This window comes from Diospyros lotus, chromosome 5 (genome assembly GCF_014633365.1).
Source record: "Diospyros lotus cultivar Yz01 chromosome 5, ASM1463336v1, whole genome shotgun sequence".
Taxonomy (NCBI): Eukaryota; Viridiplantae; Streptophyta; class Magnoliopsida; order Ericales; family Ebenaceae; genus Diospyros; species Diospyros lotus.
Genome location: NC_068342.1, coordinates 9,885,093 through 9,909,196, shown reverse-complemented (window position 1 = coordinate 9,909,196; position 24,104 = coordinate 9,885,093). Strand labels below are relative to the sequence as shown.

Below are 24,104 nucleotides of genomic sequence, written 5' to 3'. Positions count from 1 at the left end.
ATTAAAAATTTCCCAAAAATCTATGCAAAAAATCTCTAAACTCCCAAAAATATTTCCTATTATACCAGAAAATATACATTATAATTGATGTAATCTCACCAGAGTACATGAGTGTGGACACATTTTATTTTTATTTTTCAATTTATCAGAATTTAATTTAATTTTAAAAACCTATCTAATATATAGGATTAATTAAAAAAGACAAAACTTTAATTAATTTTTTTTTTCAATTTTAGACCCAATTCCCAGTTCCACCAACAGGCACCAGACAAGGCGGAGCACGGAGGCTCAGCAAGACGTGCGGCGAAAGTCCGTTCTCCCGCCCATCGGCTTTTCTCGGGTTAATATCACTTTGTTACATTTCTCTGCCTTTGATTCACTTATTGATATGCTCGTAACAATCGCTAGTGTATCTCTATATATAGAATGTGAAATTTATCCGGGCCTTGTTGCAATCTTTGGTGTATCTGAATATTTATACATCGCTACCTGTAATTTTGTCCGTGCATCTTGGAAAATTGGCCGCTCCAACATATGAATTCATCTGGGATTCTGTGTTAGTTTCCATCTACATTGTGATTTGGTTATTTTGTTGTTAATTCAGTTGTAAGATCACAGTGAAGAAAATTCCTCTGTGTTTTGGAGAAATTCTAAGAATGTTAAACGGCATATCGTAAAGAGCCCATTTGTTATGGTTCCAAAAACTTTAACCAGATGAACTCCAGAACCTGTTTTGGAAGCTTTTTTTTGTTTATTTATTCTTTGTGGATAATTGGGATCCAAACAAACACCCCTATCTGACCAGAAAGATATGTTCAGTTGTTTCAAAATCATCTGTCGTATGAAAATGGAACTTACATGAAAACAAAATATTTTCCTAGTTATAAAATTTTTGTTCTGAAAACAATGAAAACACAAAAACCCGAATCAAATAGGTTTGAAGCCTCTCATTTTTCCTTTCTTCCGCTGGGATCAGTCAAATTGATTTCTGTTTTTCTTTTTCTCATTTCTTTTGATTGTTTATGAGTTTCAAAAGATGCTTGGCTTCTTTCAATAGATCAAAGGGCGATGAGATGTACTGGCATGACATTGAGCACTGCCATCTTCTTGGAAGCACAGGGTTCCAGCTTCTGACGCTTTAATCACAGCTTTTATCGGCGGTGCTGATAATGGAAAGGGGCAGTTGCTGTAAGTCTTTCTCCAATCTTGAACTCTCTTCTCAGCTAAACTACTCAAAAACTTGAGATATTTCTCCAACAGTTGTTCTTTTATACCACTGAAGCAAGAAATTTAAAATAATAATACACAAAAAATTCTAATCACAGCAGGATTTCTTAATACCAACAATGTGGCTAAACTTAATTCTAAGCTTCGAGACTTGTAGGCTGTAGAGCTTTGTTGCAAGAATTTGAATAAAAAAGTAGCAGTGAAGAAAGGTTGGCAAGCTTCTTACTCTGCATTTTAGCAATAATAAAGGTGATATTTACTCTTAGTCCTTAGATGACAGAAAAGATAAACCGTTGGGGGACTATAGTGATATAACTCATCTGTGCTTATTTCATGCTTTTCATTGTGTATTGCTCCAAAAAGTTGGATTATTATTATTTTTTTCTGTAGAATTTAAGCTTTTCAATCAGCTAGATGTTGCATGTTTTTTCAATCTCTGGAATGTGGCAATTTGAATCTAAGAGGCATGGATGCGGATGCCATGAAACATGATAGGGACAACCTGACAGATAAATTTTGAGAATGACAATGATACAACATGGAAAGGACACAGGAACGAACGTATGTGTTGACAAATTAATAGATGCCACATTTTTTCCATTAAAAGTAGATCTATTTTTTTCATTAAATTATGTGACGTGTTATTAATCCCTTAACTTATCAATTTTGATGATAATGGATTCATGAACTTAAATCTTCTGCCAGAAGTGAATCTGGTTTGGCTAAGGTTTTGAATTTCTACCAGTTTTTATAGTGATTTGTGAGTACAGTTCTATGTTGTGGTACGCTGTAACCTTTCTGATGAATAGAGTAATAATAGATTCTTGCAACTCACCTTGCATGTGTATGCATATTTATTTTATATTGAACGGAAGTGAGAGAAGTTAAAAGTAGAGTGCTGTCAGACTCGATATGGTTTGGGTTCATGATGCCAAATAATGGATCCAAGACCTCCTAAGTAAACTGTCGCAGTGGATTGGGTCCTGTCAAACTCCTTTCCTTTAATTTTCAGCATTCTCTTTAGGATAGGATAAGAATATCATATGTCAGTCCGACACAGGTCAATCTCAAACACTTTCTTGCGTCACATGCATTGTTGGCCGGTTGTGGTTTTGGGTTGGCCCTGATACTACTTGTAAACCATGGATCCTCATCCATAATGCTACTTGAAGGTGACTCTTGCCTTCATGGGACTAATAAACCTAAGACCTCTTCAATAGCTGGCAATGTAGGATTGGATTGTGACAGATCTGATACAAGAGAAAATGGAAGAGAAGAAGACCAATTCTAACTACAACAAAGATCAACAGCTAAAGAAAAGAAAAGGTTTGGAGAACAAGAATGGATTTCCACATACCAAGGAGCAAAGGAAGTATTGAAGCAAGGATGTTTCCCTTCAAAGAACAACAAATTGTCTTTACATTTTCACTTCTCATTTATTCCAAATACGCCACATGACAGAAAAGAAATCATCCTCCAAAGATCATACAACCTCCTGCAGAGGCAAGCTGTGTACTCCAAGCATCCAAAAGCATAAGCACGAAGCTGGAATCACCAATGAACACCAAAAAGTGAGAAGAATAATCTCCAAGTCTCCCTAGCCACTATACCATGTAAACATAAATAGCTTGATCAACCATGACTTGACCCCTATAGAGAAATAGTCAAGAAGACACCCGTGGGAGGAGATTTACACTTCCACACAGCACACATACATCAAGGAAACATCCCTATCTCTGTTTCACAAAACCTCATAGGATTTAAAGAAAAACATGCCTGGAGTGTAGGGACTAAACCAAAAAGCCAGAGGGGGGTAGGGAAAAAATATTAGCTACTGTTTGTGGTAGTAGTTGTATTAAAATTTCAAGTTTATCTATCCTCAATACTAATGGAAATCTTAGAGAGAAACAGAATTAAGTGCGAAAAAACAATTGTCATAACAGGCAGCAGTTGCCAACCATGGCTTGTGCATTAGATACATATGTATGATCATACAACTATTTTATTGGAAACATTATTGTTATTTATTTCTTTGAGAGGATTAAGCTACAATAATTATATATGGAATGGTCTTTTGCTTCGATGGGGATAGGAGTATTGTTACCAGGGCTTGACCCCTGGAAAATGTGCCACTTCCGTAATCCCCTCCTGCCAGGCAAGTGACAGGCTCCATTTTACAAATACAAAACCATTGCTAATGCTAATTAGCCATTTATTTATAAATAGATTGTTCGCACGCTATCACACCTAGCTTGTGAGCCAAACCAATAGCTGAGGTAGCAATATTGACGTTACAAAACAATATTCTGTGATACATAAGCAGAAGACCGAGTAATTCTCTTTGTAACACATATAAAGTCATCTGCCTTTGTTGTTCATGATCGTCATCTTATAGCAGCTCATAAATTTTGCTATGAACTCTGCAAAAAGAACAGCAAAAACATTTAAATGCTAACAAATACACACTGGCTAGAGTAAGATAACTGACTTGCAATTTCAATGCATTAGATAAAATCCATGTGAATTTCCAAGAAAATAATGAAAAATTGGAGGAGCTATTTGGTTGCAATTGTAGCCGTGCTTATTTTGCATTTCTAAGTAAACAAAGGCAGGAGGCTTGAGCATTACGCAATACAAGTATAAAGCAAGATGTTGCCTAACTTCGGTGAAAATATTGTTTTTGTTGTTTTGGTTATGAGAGTTGTCATTGTCATCCAAAAGGTAGAGAGAATGTAGTTGATATTGTCATTCTGATAGAGAAACTAAAACATGAGAGAGAAGGTCATTCTTTTGTCAGATTTGAGAAAATTGATAACAATATTGTCTGAAAACTATCTCAGATGTCAATATCGATTATAACTGAATACAGATGGCACCTATTGCAACAGAAGTTAGTATTGGGAAGATGATAAATGGTGATTATATATGCCTTTGAGTGTGATTGTATTAGCTTAATTAGTCTTAACTTCATGAAGGCAATATTTATTTTCTCCTTGTCTGTCATCAAACTGATTCAGCTAACTGTATGTCTTTCTCACCATTTACTTTTTTTGAATTGTATTTTTTTCATAAATGTTTGGAGAAAAATTCCTCATCATTTAGATGGGTTTTGACCCCTATATATACATCTTGTATAAGCCTTAATAGGTGAAGAGAGTAAAATGTGGATCTAGACGAGAAATCAAGGGAGAGAATGGTGGATCTAGATAGGATAGTTGTAGATCTTAATAATCCCCCTCAAGATGGTGCATGGATATCACACATGCCCAAGACCCTTTGTAAGAACATCAACCAATTGGTTGGAAGATTTCAACATTGCCCTTCAGAATTGATCTAACAATGCATGGGGAGACTATTTTAACCCATATAAAGATCTCTTTAATTTACAAATTTTCCTATAGGTTCTTTCATTTTTTAACCCAGGGGGCACATCCATATATACTTCCTTCTTCATATCATTATGCAAGAATGGATTCTTCACATCCAACTGTCAGAGGTCCCAACCGAAGTTTGCAGCACATGAAATTAGTGTTCAAACTATGTTCATTTAGCTACGGGAGCAAAAGTTTTGTCGTATTCGATGTTGTATGTGTGTGTGTACCCCTTGGCCACTAACTTGGCCTTCAAACATGTTACGGATAAAGAGCCTTATCATTTAGAAGATAAGGAATGGCGGTTAAAAGATGAGAAGATAAGGAAGCATGAAGATAAATCAAGTTTAAGTATTTTGTATAAATCTGTAAATTATAGGTGATTATGTTCCTAATTATTAGTTTGTTATCCTCTCCTAGTTTTTAGGAGATTTATTAGCATTCTTCTTGTATATATAGGGTTTCAAACCCATGGAATAATTAAGAGAGATTTTCTATTCAATCCAAACTCTCTCAACATGGTATCAGAGCCTGGTATTTAGGGAATTCTGTTTAGGCCTTCATTGCCCTTTTTTTCCCTGACTAAATACCATTCCGGCCTGTTCTTTATTTCGTTTCTTGAAGCAATCAAAGTCGGTTACGACTTTCTTCTTCACCCGATATTCTTTCATCGTTTTTCTTCATTCGTCTGGTTCATCATCCGAAGTTTCCCTAAGATGTCTACATTCTCCGAAACCAATCCTCCATCAGAAGCGGTTGAAACAAGCAGTCCGACAAAAGCTCCATTCACTGGATCCAGCAACTCAAGTAATGGAGGAGAGCTACAAAATCTCCAAGCAGCCTACCGGTTGAATGGGAGAAACTACCTAAAATGGTCCCAGCTTATCCGAACCTTTCTCAAAGGCAAAGGTGAGATAAGCCATCTCTTAGGGACTGGCCCTAAAGAAGGAGATCCCATGTTTGCTGCATGGGATGAGGATGACTCTTTAGTTATGTCTTAGCTTTGGAATTCAATGATGCCCGAGATAAGTGATACGGTAATGTTTCTAACAACCGCTAAGGATATTTGGGAGGCTGTTAATCTCACATATTCTAAAGTGAAGGATGCAACACAAATATATGAAGTCCGAACTAAGATTGCAGCAACCAATCAAGGGGTAAGATCTGTTACTGAGTACTCTAATATGCTGCAAACTCTATGGCAAGAATTAGATCATTATCAATGTCTAAAGATGAAATGTAGTGAAGATGCAGCCTTACATAAAAGATTTGTGGAAAAGGAGAGAACTTATGATTTCTTGGCAGGTTTAAATATGGAGTTTGATGCAGTCAGGGTTCAAATACTTGGCAACGAAGATATACCTTCTCTAAATGAGGTAATCTCTCTAATCCGGGCTGAAGAAGGGAGAAGAGGAGTTATGCTAGACACTGCTCCTATAGAAAAGTCAGCATTAATAGCATTAAGAGGTCCTAATCGGGGCCCTAAGGAGGAAAGGAAGTCTGCAGGAGATAAAACTTCCAGCGATAGAGACTCACTATGGTGTACTTTTTGCAAGAAACCAAGGCATACCATAGAAAGATGCTGGAAGCTACATGGAAAACCATCTAAAGGAGGACAGGTCGGGGTCCAAAATCAAGCCTATATAGCCAGCAATCAACAACTGCAGACAGAACACAAGCAAGGAGAACAAAAGGAGCAGGCAGATGGCTTGAACTTCAACTGGGCAGAAATTGAAAAGCTAAGAAATTTTCTAGATTCTCTTGAAAAGAAAGAAAAAGGTATTTGTTCCCTCGCACTTACAGGTATGTCCTCCAATTCTCTCACCTCACATGCTTCGGAAACAACCAAATCTAATTCTTGGATTCTTGATTCCGGGGCAACAGATCACATGACCCCTTTATCCCATTATTTTACCACCTATAGTCCTTGTTCAAGCTCAAAAAAGATAACACTAGCAGATGGTTCTTTGACCACTGTTGCTGGCCAAGGAAATATTATCCTTAGTAACCATCTAACCCTCAAGGATGTTCTTCATGTCCCTAAACTCTTCACCAACCTCATATCCATCCAAAAGCTTACCTTAGATAACAAATGTAGTGTTAATTTTTCTTCTACTTGCTGTGAAGTTCAGGAACAGGGGTTGAAGAAGAGGATTGGGCTTGCTAAAGCTAGGGCTGGCCTATACTACCTTGAGGGATCCAATGGGGAAGAAAACAAGGACAAGGTGAATCTTGTGTCTTGTTTGGTGCAATCTAATAAAGACCAGATCTGGTTACATCACCATCGTCTTGGTCATCCTTCGTTTTCTACTCTTAGAGTTATGTTTCCAGCTTTGTTTAGGAGTTGTGATATTCAAGACTTTCATTGCCCTATTTGTGAATTTGCTAAACATAAGAGGGTGTCTTACCCTTCATCCAATAAAAGAACTTCTAGTCCATTCTCTCTTCTCCATGGTGATGTTTGGGGTCCTGCAACTGTTCCCAATCTTTCTGGGGCAAGGTGGTTCATAATATTTGTGGATGATTGCACTAGGGTAATGTGGTTGTTTCTTATGAAAAATAAATCTGAAGTAAGCACTATTTTTCCCACCTTCTATAACATGATTAGTACTCAATTTGGAGTACCAATCAAGAGGCTAAGGACTGATAATGTCAAAGATTTTTTCAATCAATCCCTGGCACATTTTTTCCAACAAAAAGGCATAATTCATGAATCATCTTGTCCATACACACCTCAACAAAATGGGGTGGCTGAGAGGAAAAATGGACATTTATTAGCTGTGACTAGGGCACTACTTTTCCACCATAATGTTCCAAAAAATTATTGGGGAGAGGCTGTCCTAACAGCCACTACCCTTATTAATAGACTGCCCTCTCAAACTCTTGATTCCTATAGCCCTCTTCAACTCTTAAGCAGCCATTTTCCTGATTTTCATATGTCTAGTTGTTGGACACCAAAAATATTTGGGTGTGTCTCATTTGTTCATGTTCACAGCCCTAATAGAGGCAAACTAGATCCCCACGCTCTAAAATGCATTTTTATTGGATATTCCTCCAGCCAAAAGGGCTATAGGTGTTACCACCCTCCCTCCAAAAGGTTCTTTGTCTCGGCTGATGTTACTTTTGTGGAAAACTCTCCCTATTTTGATCACTCTCATGATAACACAAAATCTGCCGAAGAAAATCCAGTTATATTTCTACCTGATCTAGATCCCTCACCTCAAAATCCCTCTTCAACAGATCCGGTTACTACAGCAGATACACCAGACAAGACTCTAGAGGAAACCTCACCACATACTCCTCCCTTACAGGTCTACTCAAGGCGGCAGAAGCTGGCTACTAGCCCAGTACAGATCCCAGCACCTACTTCCTCCTCTGAACCTGTTCACAACACTGGCACCAGCAGTTCTCTTGTGACACCAGCAGATAACAATCCTCTTGACTCCACTGCATCTATCACTGAACATCACACACCTCAAAATGCCCCTACTTTTTCACCTAGTGAGTTGGAATGGCCTATAGCCCTTCGAAAAGGCACCCGGACCTGCACTCAACATCCTTTACACCTGGTCCTATCCTATTCTAAACTGTCTACCCAACACAAAACCTTCCTAACCAGCCTACATACCATTCCAATCCCTCAACATTTTTCAGAAGCAATAAGGGATGAGAATTGGAGGTCTGCCATGGAAATTGAGATGGTAGCCCTTGACAAAAACAACACTTGGGAACTCGTCCACTTACCCAAAGGAAAAAAACCGGTAGGATGCAAATGGGTGTATACACTCAAATACAAATCCGATGGAACCCTAGACCGGTATAAGGCAAGGCTAGTAGCAAAGGGATACACTCAAGTATATGGCATTGACTATCTAGACACCTTTGCCCCAGTTGCAAAGCTAAATACAGTGAGAGTTCTTCTATCTCTAGCTGCTAACCTAGGCTAGCCATTGATGCAATATGATGTAAAAAATGCCTTCTTGCATGGAGACCTAGAAGAGGAAGTTTACATGGACTTACCACCAGGCTATAGTGCAGATACTTGCGGGCAAATAGTGCGCAAATTAAAAAAGGCATTGTATGGTCTAAAACAGTCTCCTAGGGCCTGGTTTGGCCGGTTTACCCATGTGATGCTTAACTTAGGGTATCAACAAAGTCAAGGAGACCATACCCTCTTCATCCATCACTCGGCCACAGGGGGAGTAACAGTCCTATTGGTATATGTGGATGATATTGTTGTGACCGGAAATGATGAAGAAGGTATGACTAGATTAAAGGAATGCCTAATTAAAGAGTTTGAAATTAAAGATTTGGGAAGGCTGAAATACTTCTTGGGCATAGAAGTTGCACACTCAAAAGAAGGCATCTTTATTTCTTAACAAAAGTATATTGTGGACTTGCTAAAAGAAACCGGGCTGCTAGGTTGTAAGGCTGCTACTACTCCAATTGAATTTAACCACAAATTGGGGGAGGTTCCAGGAAGATAAAGAAGTGAGCAAAGAATCCTACCAAAGGCTAGTAGGAAAACTAATTTATCTAGCACACACCCGGCCAGATATTGCATATGCAGTGGGGGTGGTCAGTCAATTTATGCATTGTCCGAAAGAAACTCATCTTAAAGCGGTTTTTAGAATATTTCATTACTTGAAAGGGACACCAGGGAAAGGCATTATGTTCAAAAGGGGACAGAATATGATACTTGAAGCCTATACTGATGCAGATTATGCAGGATCAGTGGTGGACAGAAGATCTACATCCGGTTATTGCACCTTTCTAGGGGGCAATCTTGTAACTTGGAGAAGCAAAAAACAAAATGTGGTGGCCTGGTCGAGTGCAGAGGCAGAGTTCAGATCCATGGCACTAGGAGTATGCGAGTTACTTTGGTTAAAAATCTTGTTAGATGATTTGAAGATCACTTTGGTGGAACCTATGAGGCTATATTGTGACAACAAATCAGCAATCAGCATTGCTCACAATCCAGTACAACATGATAGAACCAAACATGTTGAGGTGGACAGACACTTCATTAAGGAAAAATTGGATAGTGGTTTAATATGTACTCCATATATATCATCTTGTGAACAAATTGCAGATATTCTCACTAAAGGGTTGCATACAGTTGTGCATCAAAAGTTGACTAGCAAGCTTGGAATGGATGACATCCATTCTCAATCTTGAGGGGGAGTGTTACGGATAAAGAGCCTTATCATTTAGAAGATAAGGAATGGCGGTTAAAAGATGAGAAGATAAGGAAGTATGAAGATAAATCAAGTTTAAGTATTTTGTATAAATTTGTAAATTATAGGTGATTATGTTCCTAATTATTAGTTTGTTATCCTCTCCTAGTTTTTAGGAGATTTATTAGCATTCTTCTTGTATATATAGGGTTTCAAACCCATAGAATAATTAAGAGAGATTTTCTATTCAATCCAAACTCTCTCAACAAAACACTCCATTTTTCCCTTTGGTGTGTTCTTAACAGTAAACACACATTTGTAGCTAATCAGGTGCTTTCCTACAAGAATTGGAACCAGTTCCCAAGTCACATTTTTTACCAAAGCTCTCATCTCCTCAACCATGGCTTCCTTTCACTTAGGATCTTGTATAGCTTTCTTCTAGTCACAAGGAATAGTAATAGATGCCAAAGACATAGAAAAAACTCTAAATGCAAGAGATAACAAATTAAAGAAGACAGAATTAGCAATAGGATGATGAGTACTACAAAGATTATTCTTATCGAGCTGGTATTTTCACATTGCGAGAAGGTTTATGTAAAGCTATAGGGATATCAAGTCAGTAGCATGAGTAGGTGTGGCAGATGTTATACCTTGAGGTGGAGGAGGCAACTTGGAGTTGCCAATAGGATCAGGTAATTGGGTATTACTAAGATGCATGATGGTCTCGCCCGAACCTCCTTATCTCACATACATCTTCAAAACTGGTGGTTAAGGCACAGGTGCCTTCAAATGCTGTCCATCCTCACCTATATTGACATCTCCACCACCTTCATGATCTTCATTTGGGATGCCATCTATATCATCATTGTGAACATCTTCATTTGGGATGCCACCTATATCATTAATGGCGACATTTTCACTCTTCCCCTCTCACCAAGGGCGGGCATGGGAAGGGTAGAGGGGACACTGGCAACTGCTATATTGAGGGTGCAAGATAATATGGCTCGGATTCCATGAGGGCAACATCCATACCAATGTATATCTTTCTATCCACAAGACAATAACACTTGTAATTCTTATCAGAGGCATACCCCACAAAAACACATTTACGAGCTCATGGATCAAGCTTCCCACTACCTGAGCTTTAGTCTTACGCAAAACATACTCACCCAAATACTTTGTGGGGGATAACAAAGGAAGTGGATCCCTAAAGTATTTCAAGCGAAGTGCAAAATTGTAGGGCTTGTAATGGCATGTGATTAATCAACTGAACAATAGTGCACACAACTCCCCACAAAAACTTAGGTACATGCATAGAAAAGAGTAAGGAGCATGCTACCTCTATAATGTGCTTATTTTTTCACTTAGCTACACCATTCTGGGTAGGAGTATTGACATGTAGTTTGATGTTGTATCCCATGGTCCACCAAGTACCTTTGAAAGTCACTAATGGTATACTCTAATTCCATTATCCGCACACAACGCCTTGATTTTCACTCCAAATTGTGTTTCCACCATCTTGTGAAACCGCTTGAAATAAGGGAAGACTCCAGGTGACTGCTAAAACAATCTATAAATGGCATAGCTTGCATTAGGAACACCCAAGTGATCGCTAAAACAATCTATAAATGTTACAAACCAAGGACAACCAAAAGTTGAGGTAATTCTGGAAGGACCCCAAAAATTGGAATGAACAAAGGCAAAAGGGTTGGAACTTTTATTACCAATACTGGAATAAATAGCTCTAGTATTTTTTGCACACTCACAGGCATCACACACTAACATTTCTTTATTACACTTGGAAAACAAAGATGGAAACTAGTGTTGCAATAGACTAATGCAGGATGCCCTAATTGACGATGCCATAAAACTAGCTCGTTATCTGCAGGATTAGTCACCCCAGCTTGATTGTGTTAGTGCGTGTGGAGCCTAATTATCACCTTAGCACATATTGCCCCTAAGCAAAGTTAGTACACGATCACTTGGGTTATTCGTGTGCTGACTCATCCAGAAGTTGAGTCAGTATGCAGTCACTTGCAGCGGCGACAAGTGGATGTAGCTCTCGCATTGAGAGTGAACCACTATAAATTTCATGTGTTCTTCGTGCTTGCTTTAATTATTTTTTTCCTTCTGCTATTTAGGATTAGGACTTTAATCTTAACAGATTGCTTATTGCATGAGCATAATTTTCTAGATAATAAAGCCCATCATGCATTTAACCATACCCAATAGGTAAGTTTACTATTGGTTGTTGCTGGGTTTTCACTATTAAAGTTGGTCCTAACGACCGGATTGATCGCTTTAAGGCTTGCCTTGTTGCCAAAGGATATACTCAGGTTTTTGGCCTTGATTATGGCGATACATTTTCTCCTGTTGTTAAGATCTTCTCTGTTTGCCTTTTCTTGTCCCTTGCTGCTATGTTTCACTAGACTCTTCATCAATTGGACATAAAAAATGCCTTTCTTCATGGCAATTTATAGGAAGAGATGTATATGGAGAAACCTCCTGACTTTGATGCTTAGGGGGAGTTTGGGCTAGTGTGTCGCCTTCGAAAATTCTAATACAACTTAAAATAGTCTCCTTGAGGTTGGTTTGGTCGATTCAGTTCAGCTGTTTTTGAGTTTGGGTTAACTCGTAGTGAAGCTGATCATTCTGTTTTTTATCACTCTCAGTCTGGTCGCCACATTCTTCTAGTGGTATATGTTGATGATATAGTACTTACAGGGCGATGATGATGTTGGTATCACTGAATTGAAGGCACATCTTCATCACCAACAGTTTCAAACTAAAGATCTGGTTTCCTTGAAATATATTTTGGGTATTGAGGTAGATCGGTCAAAGTAAGACATCTATATTTCTCAAAGAAAGTATGCCTTGGATATGCTAGAGGAGATAGGGTTGCTTGGATGTAAGCCAATAGATACCCCTATGGATCCGAATATCAGACTGTTACCGGGACATGGGGAGCCTTTTTTTGACCCTGGGCGTTACTGTTGATTAGTTGGAAAACTTAATTACCTCACAATCACACGTCTTAATATTTCATTTGTTGTGAGTGTGGTAAGTCAGTTCTTGGATTCACTTTGTGACAGTCACTGGAATACAGTTATTTGTATTCTTCAATATATTAAAGGCTACCCTAGGTTAGAGTTTATTGTATCAAAATCATGGACACAGTTAGAATGTGGGATATACAGATGTTGATTGGGCAAGATCATCTAATGACAGGCGATCCTCATTTGGATATTTTGTTTGTGGGTGGAAACCTAATCTCTTGGAAAAGTAAGAAACAAATTGTTGTCGTCAGGTCCAGTGCAAAAATTGAATATAGGGCAATGGCTATAACATGTGGCTGAAATAATTAATTGAGTAGTTAGAAGTTACGCAGGTCAAGTTTATGCAATTGATTTGCGACAATCAGGTTGCAATGCATATTGTTTCTAATTCTATGTTTCATGAGAGAACCAAGCACATTGAAATTAATTGTCACTTGTTAGAGAAAATGTGCTCTTTGGGAATGTGGTTACAACATATGTGGGTTCTCATGATCAGTTGGTTGATTTACTCACCAAGTCATTTAGAGGTTCTCGTGTGAATTACATTTGTACCAAACTAGGCATGCTAAATATATATGCTTCTGCTTGAGGGGGAGTGTTAAATAAGATCAATAATGGATATTAGTGTAATTAATTTAAAATATTTGTATATATACTTGTATTATACACTTTTGGTAGAATACACACATTATTTTATTCGCACATTGTAAATCATTTGTAATGGAGCTGATAGAAAGGAGACCATTAGAAAAATTTGGAACATGCAGGACAGAATGTAAGTTTAATGATGATAAACACTGGATCTCGTCCTTCCCTGAGGTGGGAGAGAAAGAGCCATCTGCAATGCAAACCTTGTCTCTACTAGATAATGGAGTATAGGATGTGAAGATGGGTTGGCCAATCATATGACTGGAGGCCCCTGAATCTAGTATCCAAGGGTCAAGATGCCTAGAAGATAAATTAGAGGCATGTAAGGAAATACTGGACTGCACAAATAAAGAAGTGGGATAGAAACATGAACCGGAAGAGTCAGCAGAAGCCTGTGGCTAAAAAGTATCAAGCATGGTCATCATGTGTCTGTCTCTGGACTTCCTCTGCTGAGAGATGAGCAGCCTCAAATATTCCTTTAGAAAGATTTTCCTGAGGCCTCCCAATGCCTTTGCCATTCCTGCCTTCAGCATGAACCTTACCAGTCTCCCCATGTAGTTTCCGGTAGGTCCCCAGTGTATGATGGGGCTTCTGACAGCAGTCACACCACCGTGTATGCTTTCTAGCAAGGGGCTTTTTCTGTAATGAAGGGATTTGAGAAATCATGGCAGACCTACCCAGAAAAGGCGGCATAATCACCCTAGGCTGATCTGCCTCTTGTTGTACCAAGGCAAAAGCCTCAGGTAGTGTGGGTGTTGGGGATCTCCCTAATATTTGGACTCGGATTTGATCAGAATCTTGATTGAGCCCGGCCAAGAACTTATATACGCTATCACACTCCTGTGTGTCGCATATATTACTGCTTCTTGCACTTTGCTGAAAAAGGGTCATAGAAGTCAAACACTGCCATATGCTACTCAATGTCTCATAGTAGCTAGTGACAGTCAACTCCCCCTGAATAGGCGGCATAATCACACTGCACCGATCTGCCTCTTGTTGTACCAAGGCAAAGGCCTCAGGTAGTCTGGGTGTTGGGAATCTCCCTAATATTTGGACTCGGATTTGATCAGAATCTTGATTGAGCCCAGCCAAGAACTTATACACACTATCAAGCTCCATGTGTGTCACATATTTGCTGAAAAAGGGTCATAGAAGTCCAAATTCTGCCATATGCTACTCAACTCAACATCTTGTAGTAGGTAGTGACAGTCAACTCCCCCTGACAAAGGTTCTGTGCCTTTTGTTGCAGCTCATACACCCGAGCATAATTACTAGATGGCTAGTGTGTCTTTGAGAGTGCAATCAGACCTTCTTTGCAATATCAAACAAAATATACACGGGAGTTAGGGTAGCATCCATTAAACCAAGTGTCGTGTACCTAGGGTTTAACATAGGGTTTGGATTGGAATTTGAGAAGAATCAAAGGGAATTAGGACCAAGAACATAATGGATTGAGGGAGAATTGGACAAAATGAGGGAGATAATAGACAGAAATGTGGGAGAGTTGCAGACATAATAGAGAAAGGGAGAGATTAGAGAGAAAGCAGAGGGAAACATGAGGGAATTTGAGAGAGAATTAGTGAGGGAAAGCTGAAATTCACTTGTCATCGAAACATGACATTCTCTAAGTGATACGACCTATTTATAGGTTGTTTCAACCTATCTAACTAAAAGGTACAAACATGAACAACAATTTAGAGTACAATACAGTAAATGAATTTAAAATAACTACCATTATATTTACTAATCTATCCTTGGGGTCATGAAAATTCCTCCCTCCTTAAAAGAGTTCTTATCCCCAAGAACTTACAGTGATTGGCCACTGCTCTTATCCAATACTAGCTTTCCCTATCTGTTTTATTCCTCTTTCTTTTTTTCTCCTTCTAACCCTCTTGTTTTTCGCTCTTAGGTTCTCAAGATCAATTCCAGGCATAAGTTGATCTAGAACTTCAATAGAAGTTACCTTACTGAGTTTGAGCCTAATATAACCACCTCCCGCAATAGTTGTCCAATCAAGATTGGTCTCCAATTTCAGAACATTATCAATAACTCCCAGACTGGCAAAGTTAGTAGCTGAAATCTGCAAGTGATGATCATTCTGAAGTTCACACATCCGATCAGTTACTATAATAAACACTAGTGATGGAACACAATCTCTGTTTACATATGTTCCCCTCATCTCATCATCTTCAATGTTGGCTATTTTGAACCTAGAGGATTGTCTAGCTAATTCTTCAGTTGCAGTAGGAAAATTCTGAACAAGCAGATTGTCTTCCTCTAGTCTCAGAACTTCTTTGACTGCATGTGGAGCATCAAAGACTTGATCTAACCTAGAATCGTTGTCACAGGCATCATCACTCACAACTTCGATCTTCTTTATAACCAGCAGTGGCGGATCTATATATATTTGAGGGTAGGAAAATGCCCCCCCCCCCAACTTCTAAAATTGCACTTGGTCCCTTGATGTTGTGCATGTAAATTATTATGCTCTCTAACGCTTGCCCCCCTGAAATAAAAAAGATGAGGGGAAATTAAGTAATGCTAAAAAAATTTAGTATACAAACTTGAGACTTCTGCCTCCCTGACCCAAAGTCCTAACTCTGCCACTGATAACCAGCATATCTAATGACTCAATGCTTTGTTCCAAATTCATTTGTTCCTCAATTTTTGGTATGTCCGAAATCTGAGGAAGGACTCCAGCACCAATATCTGCACAGATGGTTGGTCCTTCTGTCAGATGTGCCTGATCCAATGCTAATTCATCAGCATCGTTTTCTTTCTGTTTGCCGGCATATTCCAGCTGTTCACTTTCAACAGTTTTCTCCTCCAAAAGTTCTCTGTTATGGTCATTCAATCCTAATGATTGATTGTTTGAATCAATCATCTCTTGATTAGAACTTCTAAAACAGTCAGCTGAGATATTGCCTTTGGACTTATTGAAGAATTCAACTATAATACTAACCTAGTACATCTTAGACAACATCGCTGCAAACTCCTGCAGCTGCTTGCGTAACATACTACTGGCTTCCTCGCATATCTAACGGGGTGTACTTTCAAACCTCTTTTCCCATGTCTCATGATTTTGGTTGGTCGCCTCATGGTTTCTGTTGTATCCAACTGAAACTAAGCATTCTTCTGCTGCAGTTGAAACTCGAATTGTTTCATGCGTGCGTTGTCAGCCATGGCAGAAATCTCACAAGCAAGACAACTCGAAGGCCAAGGAATTGCTCGATAGCCTCCTATGACTCTTGTTATAACCTCCAAAGATAGCCTCTGAACTGATTCTAGTCCAGTTGAACCTGAATCTAATTTTTAGTAAACCTAATCCGCCTTGTTTGAAATTGCTTCCAGGAGTTACTTAGATCTAACCTCAGCAATCCTGAAACTGCCTCTGTCACAATTGGAATTGAGGAATCAGTGGCCCGTGAGTCGTCTCTAACTCGGCTCCCTGAATCGCTTCCTGTGACTCGATCAGCTTTGAAATTTGCTTGCTCTACTTTGTCATCAAAGAATCAACTACTTTGCTTGGTTACAATGTCGGATCGGAATTGCCATATCGCCGAAGTCGCTTGGCCTTGTTTGCTGCCTAGATCGCCAGAAGTTGTCTGACTCTACTTGCTGCTGAGATTGCTAGAATTCGCCTAGTTCTGCTTGCTGCCGCCATCGTTGGAATTCACAATTTCCTGAATTTGCTTCGTCTTCCTTTTTTGATTGCTAAGATTTTCTGATCAAAATGAACTGCTGGGTGATAGATCTGATTCCACATCCTGACTCGTCTGCTGCAACAGTTTCCCCTATTCTTGCTGGAATTACTGTCGGAATTTCCTAGCCTGCTCGCCTCCAAAAGTTGAACAACACTTACCGGATTTCACAATCGAGAGTCCACTGTCGGCTTCGCCTTCAAGACTCGAACTAAGAATTACTTGCTCACTTGGATCTGCTGGAATCATCGAAATTCGCAGCTCAACCATTTTCGCTAAGAGTCGTTTGAACTTCGCCCTGCCTACTTGTCTTCAAATCAAATTAAAATCAAAGCCAAAGATTAATTACTCTGATACCAATTTGTCATGTACCGAGGGTTCAACGTAGGGTTTGGATTGGAATTTGAAAGAATTAGAGGGAATTAGGACCGAGAACATAATGGATTGAGGGAGAACTGGACAGAAGGAGGGAGACAATAGACAGAAATGAGGGAGACTCGAAGACAGAACAAAGAAAGGGAGAGATTAGGGAGAAAGCAGAGGGAAATGGGAGGGAATTTGAGAGAGAGAGCTGAAATTCAATTATCATCAAAACATGACATTCTCTAAGTGATACAGCCTATTTATAGGCTGTTCTAACCTATCAAACTAAAAGGTACAAACATGAACAACAATCTAGAGTACAATACAGTAAATGAATTTAAACTAACTACTATTATATTTACTAATCTATCATTGGGGATCCTTGGGGTTGTGACACCAAAGAGCTAGGACATCACTAAGGAGTTCTTCTTTGTCCACTGGATGAGTGTAGTCACCCTCTGCAGGCTTGTCCATAGCTCCAGTGAGATGCCCATCTAGTCCTCGTGCCTGTGTGGAGAAGGCACTGTTGAGACCAGGCCAGATAGCTTGAAGGGCCATCTAACTTGACCAAGCTAATCTGGATAGAGGAGTTCGTGAACATTAAACTATCACAAGCGGAACTAATCATGCAAACAGGGAGCAGCAAGCAGTAGTAGAACAGCTGCAATTTTGGCGGCTGGCAGCGTTTTCGGGTGGCAAAGCAGCAGTAAAGTGTGTTCTCTGACGTGGAAGTGGAAGCAACAGCGGCATAAGATGGGTTAACGATGGCTGGACTAAGCAAGAAAATGTGGCTCCGATACCATGTTGAATTGTATTGTTTCAGAAATATTTGGAGAAAAATTCCTCATCATTTACATGGGTATAGACCCTTATATATATACATCCTGTACAAGGCTAAATAGGTAAAGAGAGTAAATTGTGGATCTAAACAGAGGAAATCAAGGGAGAGAATGGTCGATCTAGATAGGAGGAAATTAGGGGGAGAGAATGGTGGATCTAGATAGGATAGTTGTAGACCTTAACAGCTTTCACTTTCTTCCACATAAATCAGTTTAATTGTTCATATTTTTGTTCTTGGTGATGTTGGTGGTTGTGATGGTTTTTTCTTAGTTTTTTTACTCTTTTTATTTCTTCCATTTTCAAGTTTTGCATATCTTGTTGCAGAGAGCATATGGTGATCCAATTTGGATTCACTTTCTTGCTTTTTAGCACTCATTGAAGAAATAAGTTAGTGAAAAGTTGGACAATATACTAGCATCTATGCATAGACGTGACGTCATTCAAAGTTTTCTAGTGGAGATTGTCTGTCATCTCCATTGCGATCTGTACCACTGGAAATTGGCAATGGTCAAAGTAAAAAGTCATGGGACCTAATTTGACAAGCGTAGCTCAATACTTATTCTTGTAAAGGGACAATGGAATCATCAGTGTTTTCTTTTGTACTTTTTCCTTTTTATTTTTCTTCTTTCTCCCTTCTAATCCTGAAAGAATTTTATAAACAGAGAAAAGGAAAACATGTTCATCCCTGGGAATGATTATTACCTTCAATTGTCAGAAAATGGTGGAAATTCCTTTTGACTGGATCATTATGCCTTCTGAGTGTTTTTTCGTGCCGTTTTTGTATTTGTTTCTAGGTGCAAGGAAAAACACATGGAGCTGTTAGGCTAACATTTCCATATGTGCTGGTACTTCTCTTATATTCAGAAATAATTAATCCTATAAAAGAGGAATCTAGTTGATAGTTTTCATTTCATACCTTATAATGCTCGTATAGACTATCAATTTGTGGCTGGAATTCCTCAACGGCAAACTTCTTCGATTCTCCCACTAAAGCCTGTTTATTAGGAGAACTAATTAGCTAAATTTAGAACTCTTGAGCTGATTAACAGAAATAAGACAAAGCTCTTACTTCAAAGATGAATTCAGGCGATACATTGTGTTCGATAAGATTTTGAAGCTTCCCGCGAATGTTATATAGTCTGTTGAGACAGAAAAAAAAAAAAAACTCATTTTACTTAATCCAACAAGTCTCCTTAGCAACCATAGAGGAAGGGTATAACAAAAACTGGTTTTCATAATTATCCATCCCATACTCAAGACTTGGCGGAGGAACGACTTACTGTTTTGGGCTCTGCTCTTCTACTATGTTTTTGGCAATGTTTGCAATCTCATCTTCCCAACCAGTCAAAATTTCTTGATCTTCACTCAGGGAAGAACTACATATAAATCATTGCAAAGCCCAAAAATATAGGGAAAAGATGGAAGTAAATACAAAAATATTGGTTTTGAAGCATATGTATAGGCATATGTAGTTGAACATAATGGAAATTATAGTTACTTTGCTTGCCAGGTTGCCTCAAACGAACGAATGGCTTGCCTTAGGTTGTTTTTGGAGTTGTTAGCAATCCTTTCAGCCAATTGGTTTGACAAATATATTCCTTCTTGTTTGGCTATGAATTCCAGAACTTCAACAATCTGGAGAATGAGATGGGAAAAACTTTAATCATTTAGAATACTTATAATCCAATACCCTATTGTAATTTGAACACATCAAGAGACTCTCACTTCCTCATTTGAAGGTGGAAGTAATTTAACAACGTGGCAAAGGGACATTATTGGCTGAAGCTTTGAGGCATCACTGCAGCAAAAGAAGACTTTAGTGCATTCTGAATGCCTTTCTAATTGCCATTTGATATATTGTAAGGCATCTGCGCTAAGCTTGTCTGCTTCATATAGAATGATAACTGCAAACATTTTTGTACATTTAGACTTGGCTGTTTATTTTCATGCATTGAGTGCAAAGATGGAAAGAATGTAAACTGAAATATCTGTACCTCGACAGGTGTCTTGATTGCAGTGTATGGCTTTCTTGGATATCCTGTCAATTGTTTCCTGGATAAGTTCCACGATAACATGCTTCTCATACCCTTTCACTTCAGAAAGACTGACCTCCACGTGCTGCATGGATATCTTTACAGAAACTTTGATGCTTGCTACAGCTTCCCCCTTTCACAAATGTTTCACAAGGACAAATCTTTGAACTGTTTTTATCAAGACAAAACAGTTTTTTTTTTTTTTTTTAAGAAAATGAATTCCAAGAATGATTGTTAATTGTTGTTAACACTGTTAGGAAAATGTTAATTCCCTTGCTTTAGTGGATAGCCTTCTCTGATCTCTCTGATGGCCAACTCCTCATTGGAGGCTGTTGACAGTCATAATGTTTTTTGAGGTCATATTATCAACTGAACCATCATTTTAACACAAATTCAAGTTCTTGTGGAAAATTTCTAACCATTAAGTCTTGTGTTTGGGATTGCTCTTTTTAACCTAACTATATTCTTTCTGGATTTGTAATGTTGCTTTCCTTAAACAGTCCTGAAAAGACACTGTTGTAGCAACTATAAAACTTCAGGAAGCTTTCCTCCACATGTTAGCTAGGAGTACCACTTCATTGAGGTTTCCCATCATCACAGTCACTTGGAAGTTAGAATGGGAATTCAGAGATGATAGACCATTCAAAATCATTAAAACATTGGCTTTTGTTCTCATTTTGCTTTTGTCGTGAAAGCTAATCTATTTATGTTTTATTTTTGAATGGAATATCAGTTGAAAACTTCACAGATCTATGAAAGTGATTCTCGTGCAACAACTAGGGATACTTGTGGTAGGGAAGGGAACATTTTCAACATGAAGCATGCTATAGACCAAAAGAGAGATCCATTCAATCCGTAATTACAATTAAAAACTCTTGAAAAGCTTACCTTCAATAGGAATAGCTTGCACTCCTCCCTTGTCTGTGGAATAAAAAACAAACATGACCAACATCAGTCTCTCCAAAAATGGTCTTAATTAGCAACGCTGTTCCATATGGCGCCAAAAAAAAATTACAATTCACCAGGTTTTCAATATTAAAGTTGATGCAATGAGAAATAAACCATATATTTAACATACAAAAAAATTTTGCTAGATGCAGATGAAATCCTTTAGGAGACAATCAGATCAATTTTTAATGCGATCATAAAGCCAGTTCTGCCTCATTTCAGATTCAAGCCAGAATCTAAATTGGCTCAAGAGGTGACCATAAGATAACTCAACTCTTAAGAGTTTGATTTTTGTTTTCAAGTATCTAAAAAAGTTGCTATCGTAAGGCAAGGATGAAGATATATGAGACTAGAAGCCCATACCTGTACTCTGTCAGCTCCAAAAGCTTCGCGAAGCATAGCCCATATCATGGTTTTCTTTCCCACTCCTGTCGGTCCTTCAAATATAAAATGACCACAATTTTCTGGCTTTGCCTGAAAAATTCTCCAATTCTAGCTCATTTTCAATCTTATTCCTTTTTTCTTTCAATAATTTATCTTATTCATTTTTAAAAGATTAAGCAAGAAAGAAAAATGGATGGTTATCTCACCACAGCATGAAGTTCAAGGACTTTCTTCTTGTGGCAGATGAAATCTTTCAAAGCCTGAGGCCGATATTTGTCTGCCCAAACATAAGCTCTTTCATTTATTGTCTGTGTTATCTTCTGATCCAATATTGTGATACTATTTTCAGGTGATGTTTGTGCTTCTTTCTGGGGCGATGGCACTGATGTTTGGGTTGACGTGGGTGCAGGTGATGGTGGTGGCCTCTCTTGCTTTGGTGTTGTTTCTGCAATCTGGGGCAGTGATGCAAATGGCTGCACTGACGGAGCCAGTGTTTGTCCAGGCAGTGGCTGTGGTGATGGTAGTGACTGTTGAGTTGGTGGCTGTTCAGCCGGCGGTGAGGGTTTTGCACAAGGTGATGATGAGACTGATATTAGTTTTGATGGTGGCGTTGACTGATGTGCTTCTCGAGATGGTGCCACTACTGGTGGTGATGCATATTCCTGTGGGCGGGCTGGTGATGACGGTGGCAGCTGCCACAACGATGGTAGTACTAGAGGTTCTGAATCTCTCTCCCTCAATGACTTCTTTACCAAAAAATACTCGTTTGCAGTCATGCCAACGCTCAAAACTGCCCCCTCTAAATCCAATTCCTTTTCTAATGTTGTAGTCGTCGTCCTTCCTTCGGTCCTTGATGAAGATGATGAGGAAATGGAAGAAGAAGAAGTAGCGAGAACGTGTTTAGAACCTCTAGTACTCACAGTTGAGATCATATTTTGAACTTCCACGGCCTTCTCTTCCTTGCCATGAGAATTAAAATAAGCCTTCCACCCTTGCATCCTGACAACCAAACTCGGTTTGCTGCCTGAGCTAATTGAGGAGGTTGCATTGCTGTCTCTTCCAGGGCTGGCATCAGAAGCTTTTTGTCGATTAAGAAAAAGGGACGAGTCGGTGAGTTTGTAGTAGTAAGGACTGCTCCTTTTCTGATCATACAAGATGTCATCTATTCTATTGAACTCTGCAAGATTCTCTTCAGTCAACCCTGAGTTCTTGGACGAGGAAGTGCTCCTCCTCGTTATCAAGTTCCCGAGTTTCTTGGCCGAGGCAGATGTCTTCGATTCAGCCAGATATGAAGAATGGCTTGAAGCAGGGATGTACGTGTGGGGGCTCCGGGCTTTGGAAATGCTGGTGTCGGATGAGGAGCTTGTGATCACCGGACTCGGCATCGAAGGGCTGAGATTACCGAGATGAGAGAGCTCCGGCTTGGTTTCTTTCCTTCCTAGGAAGAGAGAAACGAAAACCAAGTGTGGAGAAGGACTCGATATGGTATGGTGAAAGAGATGCTCGCGGGGATGGGTACTTCTTTGTCCACATACGGCGACGGAACCAAAGAATAAGGAGATGATGATGACCTGGACGTTAGAAACAAGAGGTTTTAATTTGGGGTGGTTAATGTTCTCCAAACAGCACGAAAAGTTTTTTTTTTTAAGTAAAAATTATATTAAAAAAAAAAAAATCAAAGCCAACTACAACCGAAGGCTAAGATATACTTCATACCATCGAAAACCAGAGAAAAAACACCAGCAATCACCCTCTCGACTAAGGAATAAAAACAGCCGGAAAAGTATCACTTGGGGTTGACCCAGTGGTCAACAGGAAATGATGGGCTATATAGGTTTTTAGGTTTGAATTTACTCTTTGTGCAGTTACTAAAGATTAAATTTAAATTTACTTCTTTTATTCGTAAAATCGAACAATGAGTACTCTGCAAAAATATCCCAAAAACAGCCTGAAAAGTTCGAGTGGGAGGCAGGCAGAACCCATGGCCTCAACAACATTTTATCTCTGTGTAAAAGACTTCTCCTTTTAACTCTTGTCGAAAGCCAAAATAAGCAGAGAACAGGACAGTGGATCCCTTTCAGATTTACTATTCTATGGGTGCATGGGTGAAGAAACATTCATTGTAAGAAGACATTTATGTTTGGTGTAGAATAATTTTTTTTTTTTTGACAAAGAATCACAACACCAAATATGTGTTATATTCTTGAATGGACCCATCCGTCGAACAAAATATGATATTTTTAATCTCTTTAAATTATTCGATAAGGTGATCTTGATTTAATTTCTTACTCTTATTTAAAAAGAAATAATAAGTTCGATGTATTACTAGTATTTTAATTTTTAACTGTACGTAGTC

The 24,104-nt window shown here is 38.8% G+C and overlaps 1 protein-coding gene and 1 long non-coding RNA gene across 3 annotated transcripts; one reads left to right on the top strand and one right to left on the bottom strand.

The window, feature by feature from the left end:
* Nucleotides 1-224: 224 nt before the first annotated feature.
* Nucleotides 225-20,526, top strand: LOC127801427 (uncharacterized). Its single transcript, XR_008023058.1, has 3 exons — nucleotides 225-340; nucleotides 1,058-1,188; nucleotides 20,386-20,526. It is a non-coding gene; the product is annotated as an uncharacterized LOC127801427 (long non-coding RNA).
* On the bottom strand, nucleotides 2,654-23,133 carry LOC127801425 (uncharacterized). Of its 2 annotated transcripts, none has more exons than XM_052336581.1 (11): nucleotides 21,955-23,133; nucleotides 21,728-21,838; nucleotides 21,305-21,337; nucleotides 20,378-20,549; nucleotides 20,109-20,287; nucleotides 19,882-20,018; nucleotides 19,664-19,759; nucleotides 19,453-19,522; nucleotides 19,300-19,377; nucleotides 19,086-19,173; nucleotides 2,654-2,772 (listed from the first exon to the last, which is right to left on the bottom strand). In XM_052336581.1, exons 1-11 carry the CDS (start codon nucleotides 23,131-23,133, stop codon nucleotides 2,711-2,713), a joined length of 2,205 nt encoding a protein of 734 aa, XP_052192541.1. In that variant the 3' UTR covers nucleotides 2,654-2,710. The 2 variants fall into 2 exon arrangements, with proteins under 2 accessions (XP_052192541.1, XP_052192540.1); XM_052336580.1 differs by lacking the exon at nucleotides 2,654-2,772 and adding an exon at nucleotides 3,503-3,647.
* Nucleotides 23,134-24,104: the final 971 nt, after the last annotated feature.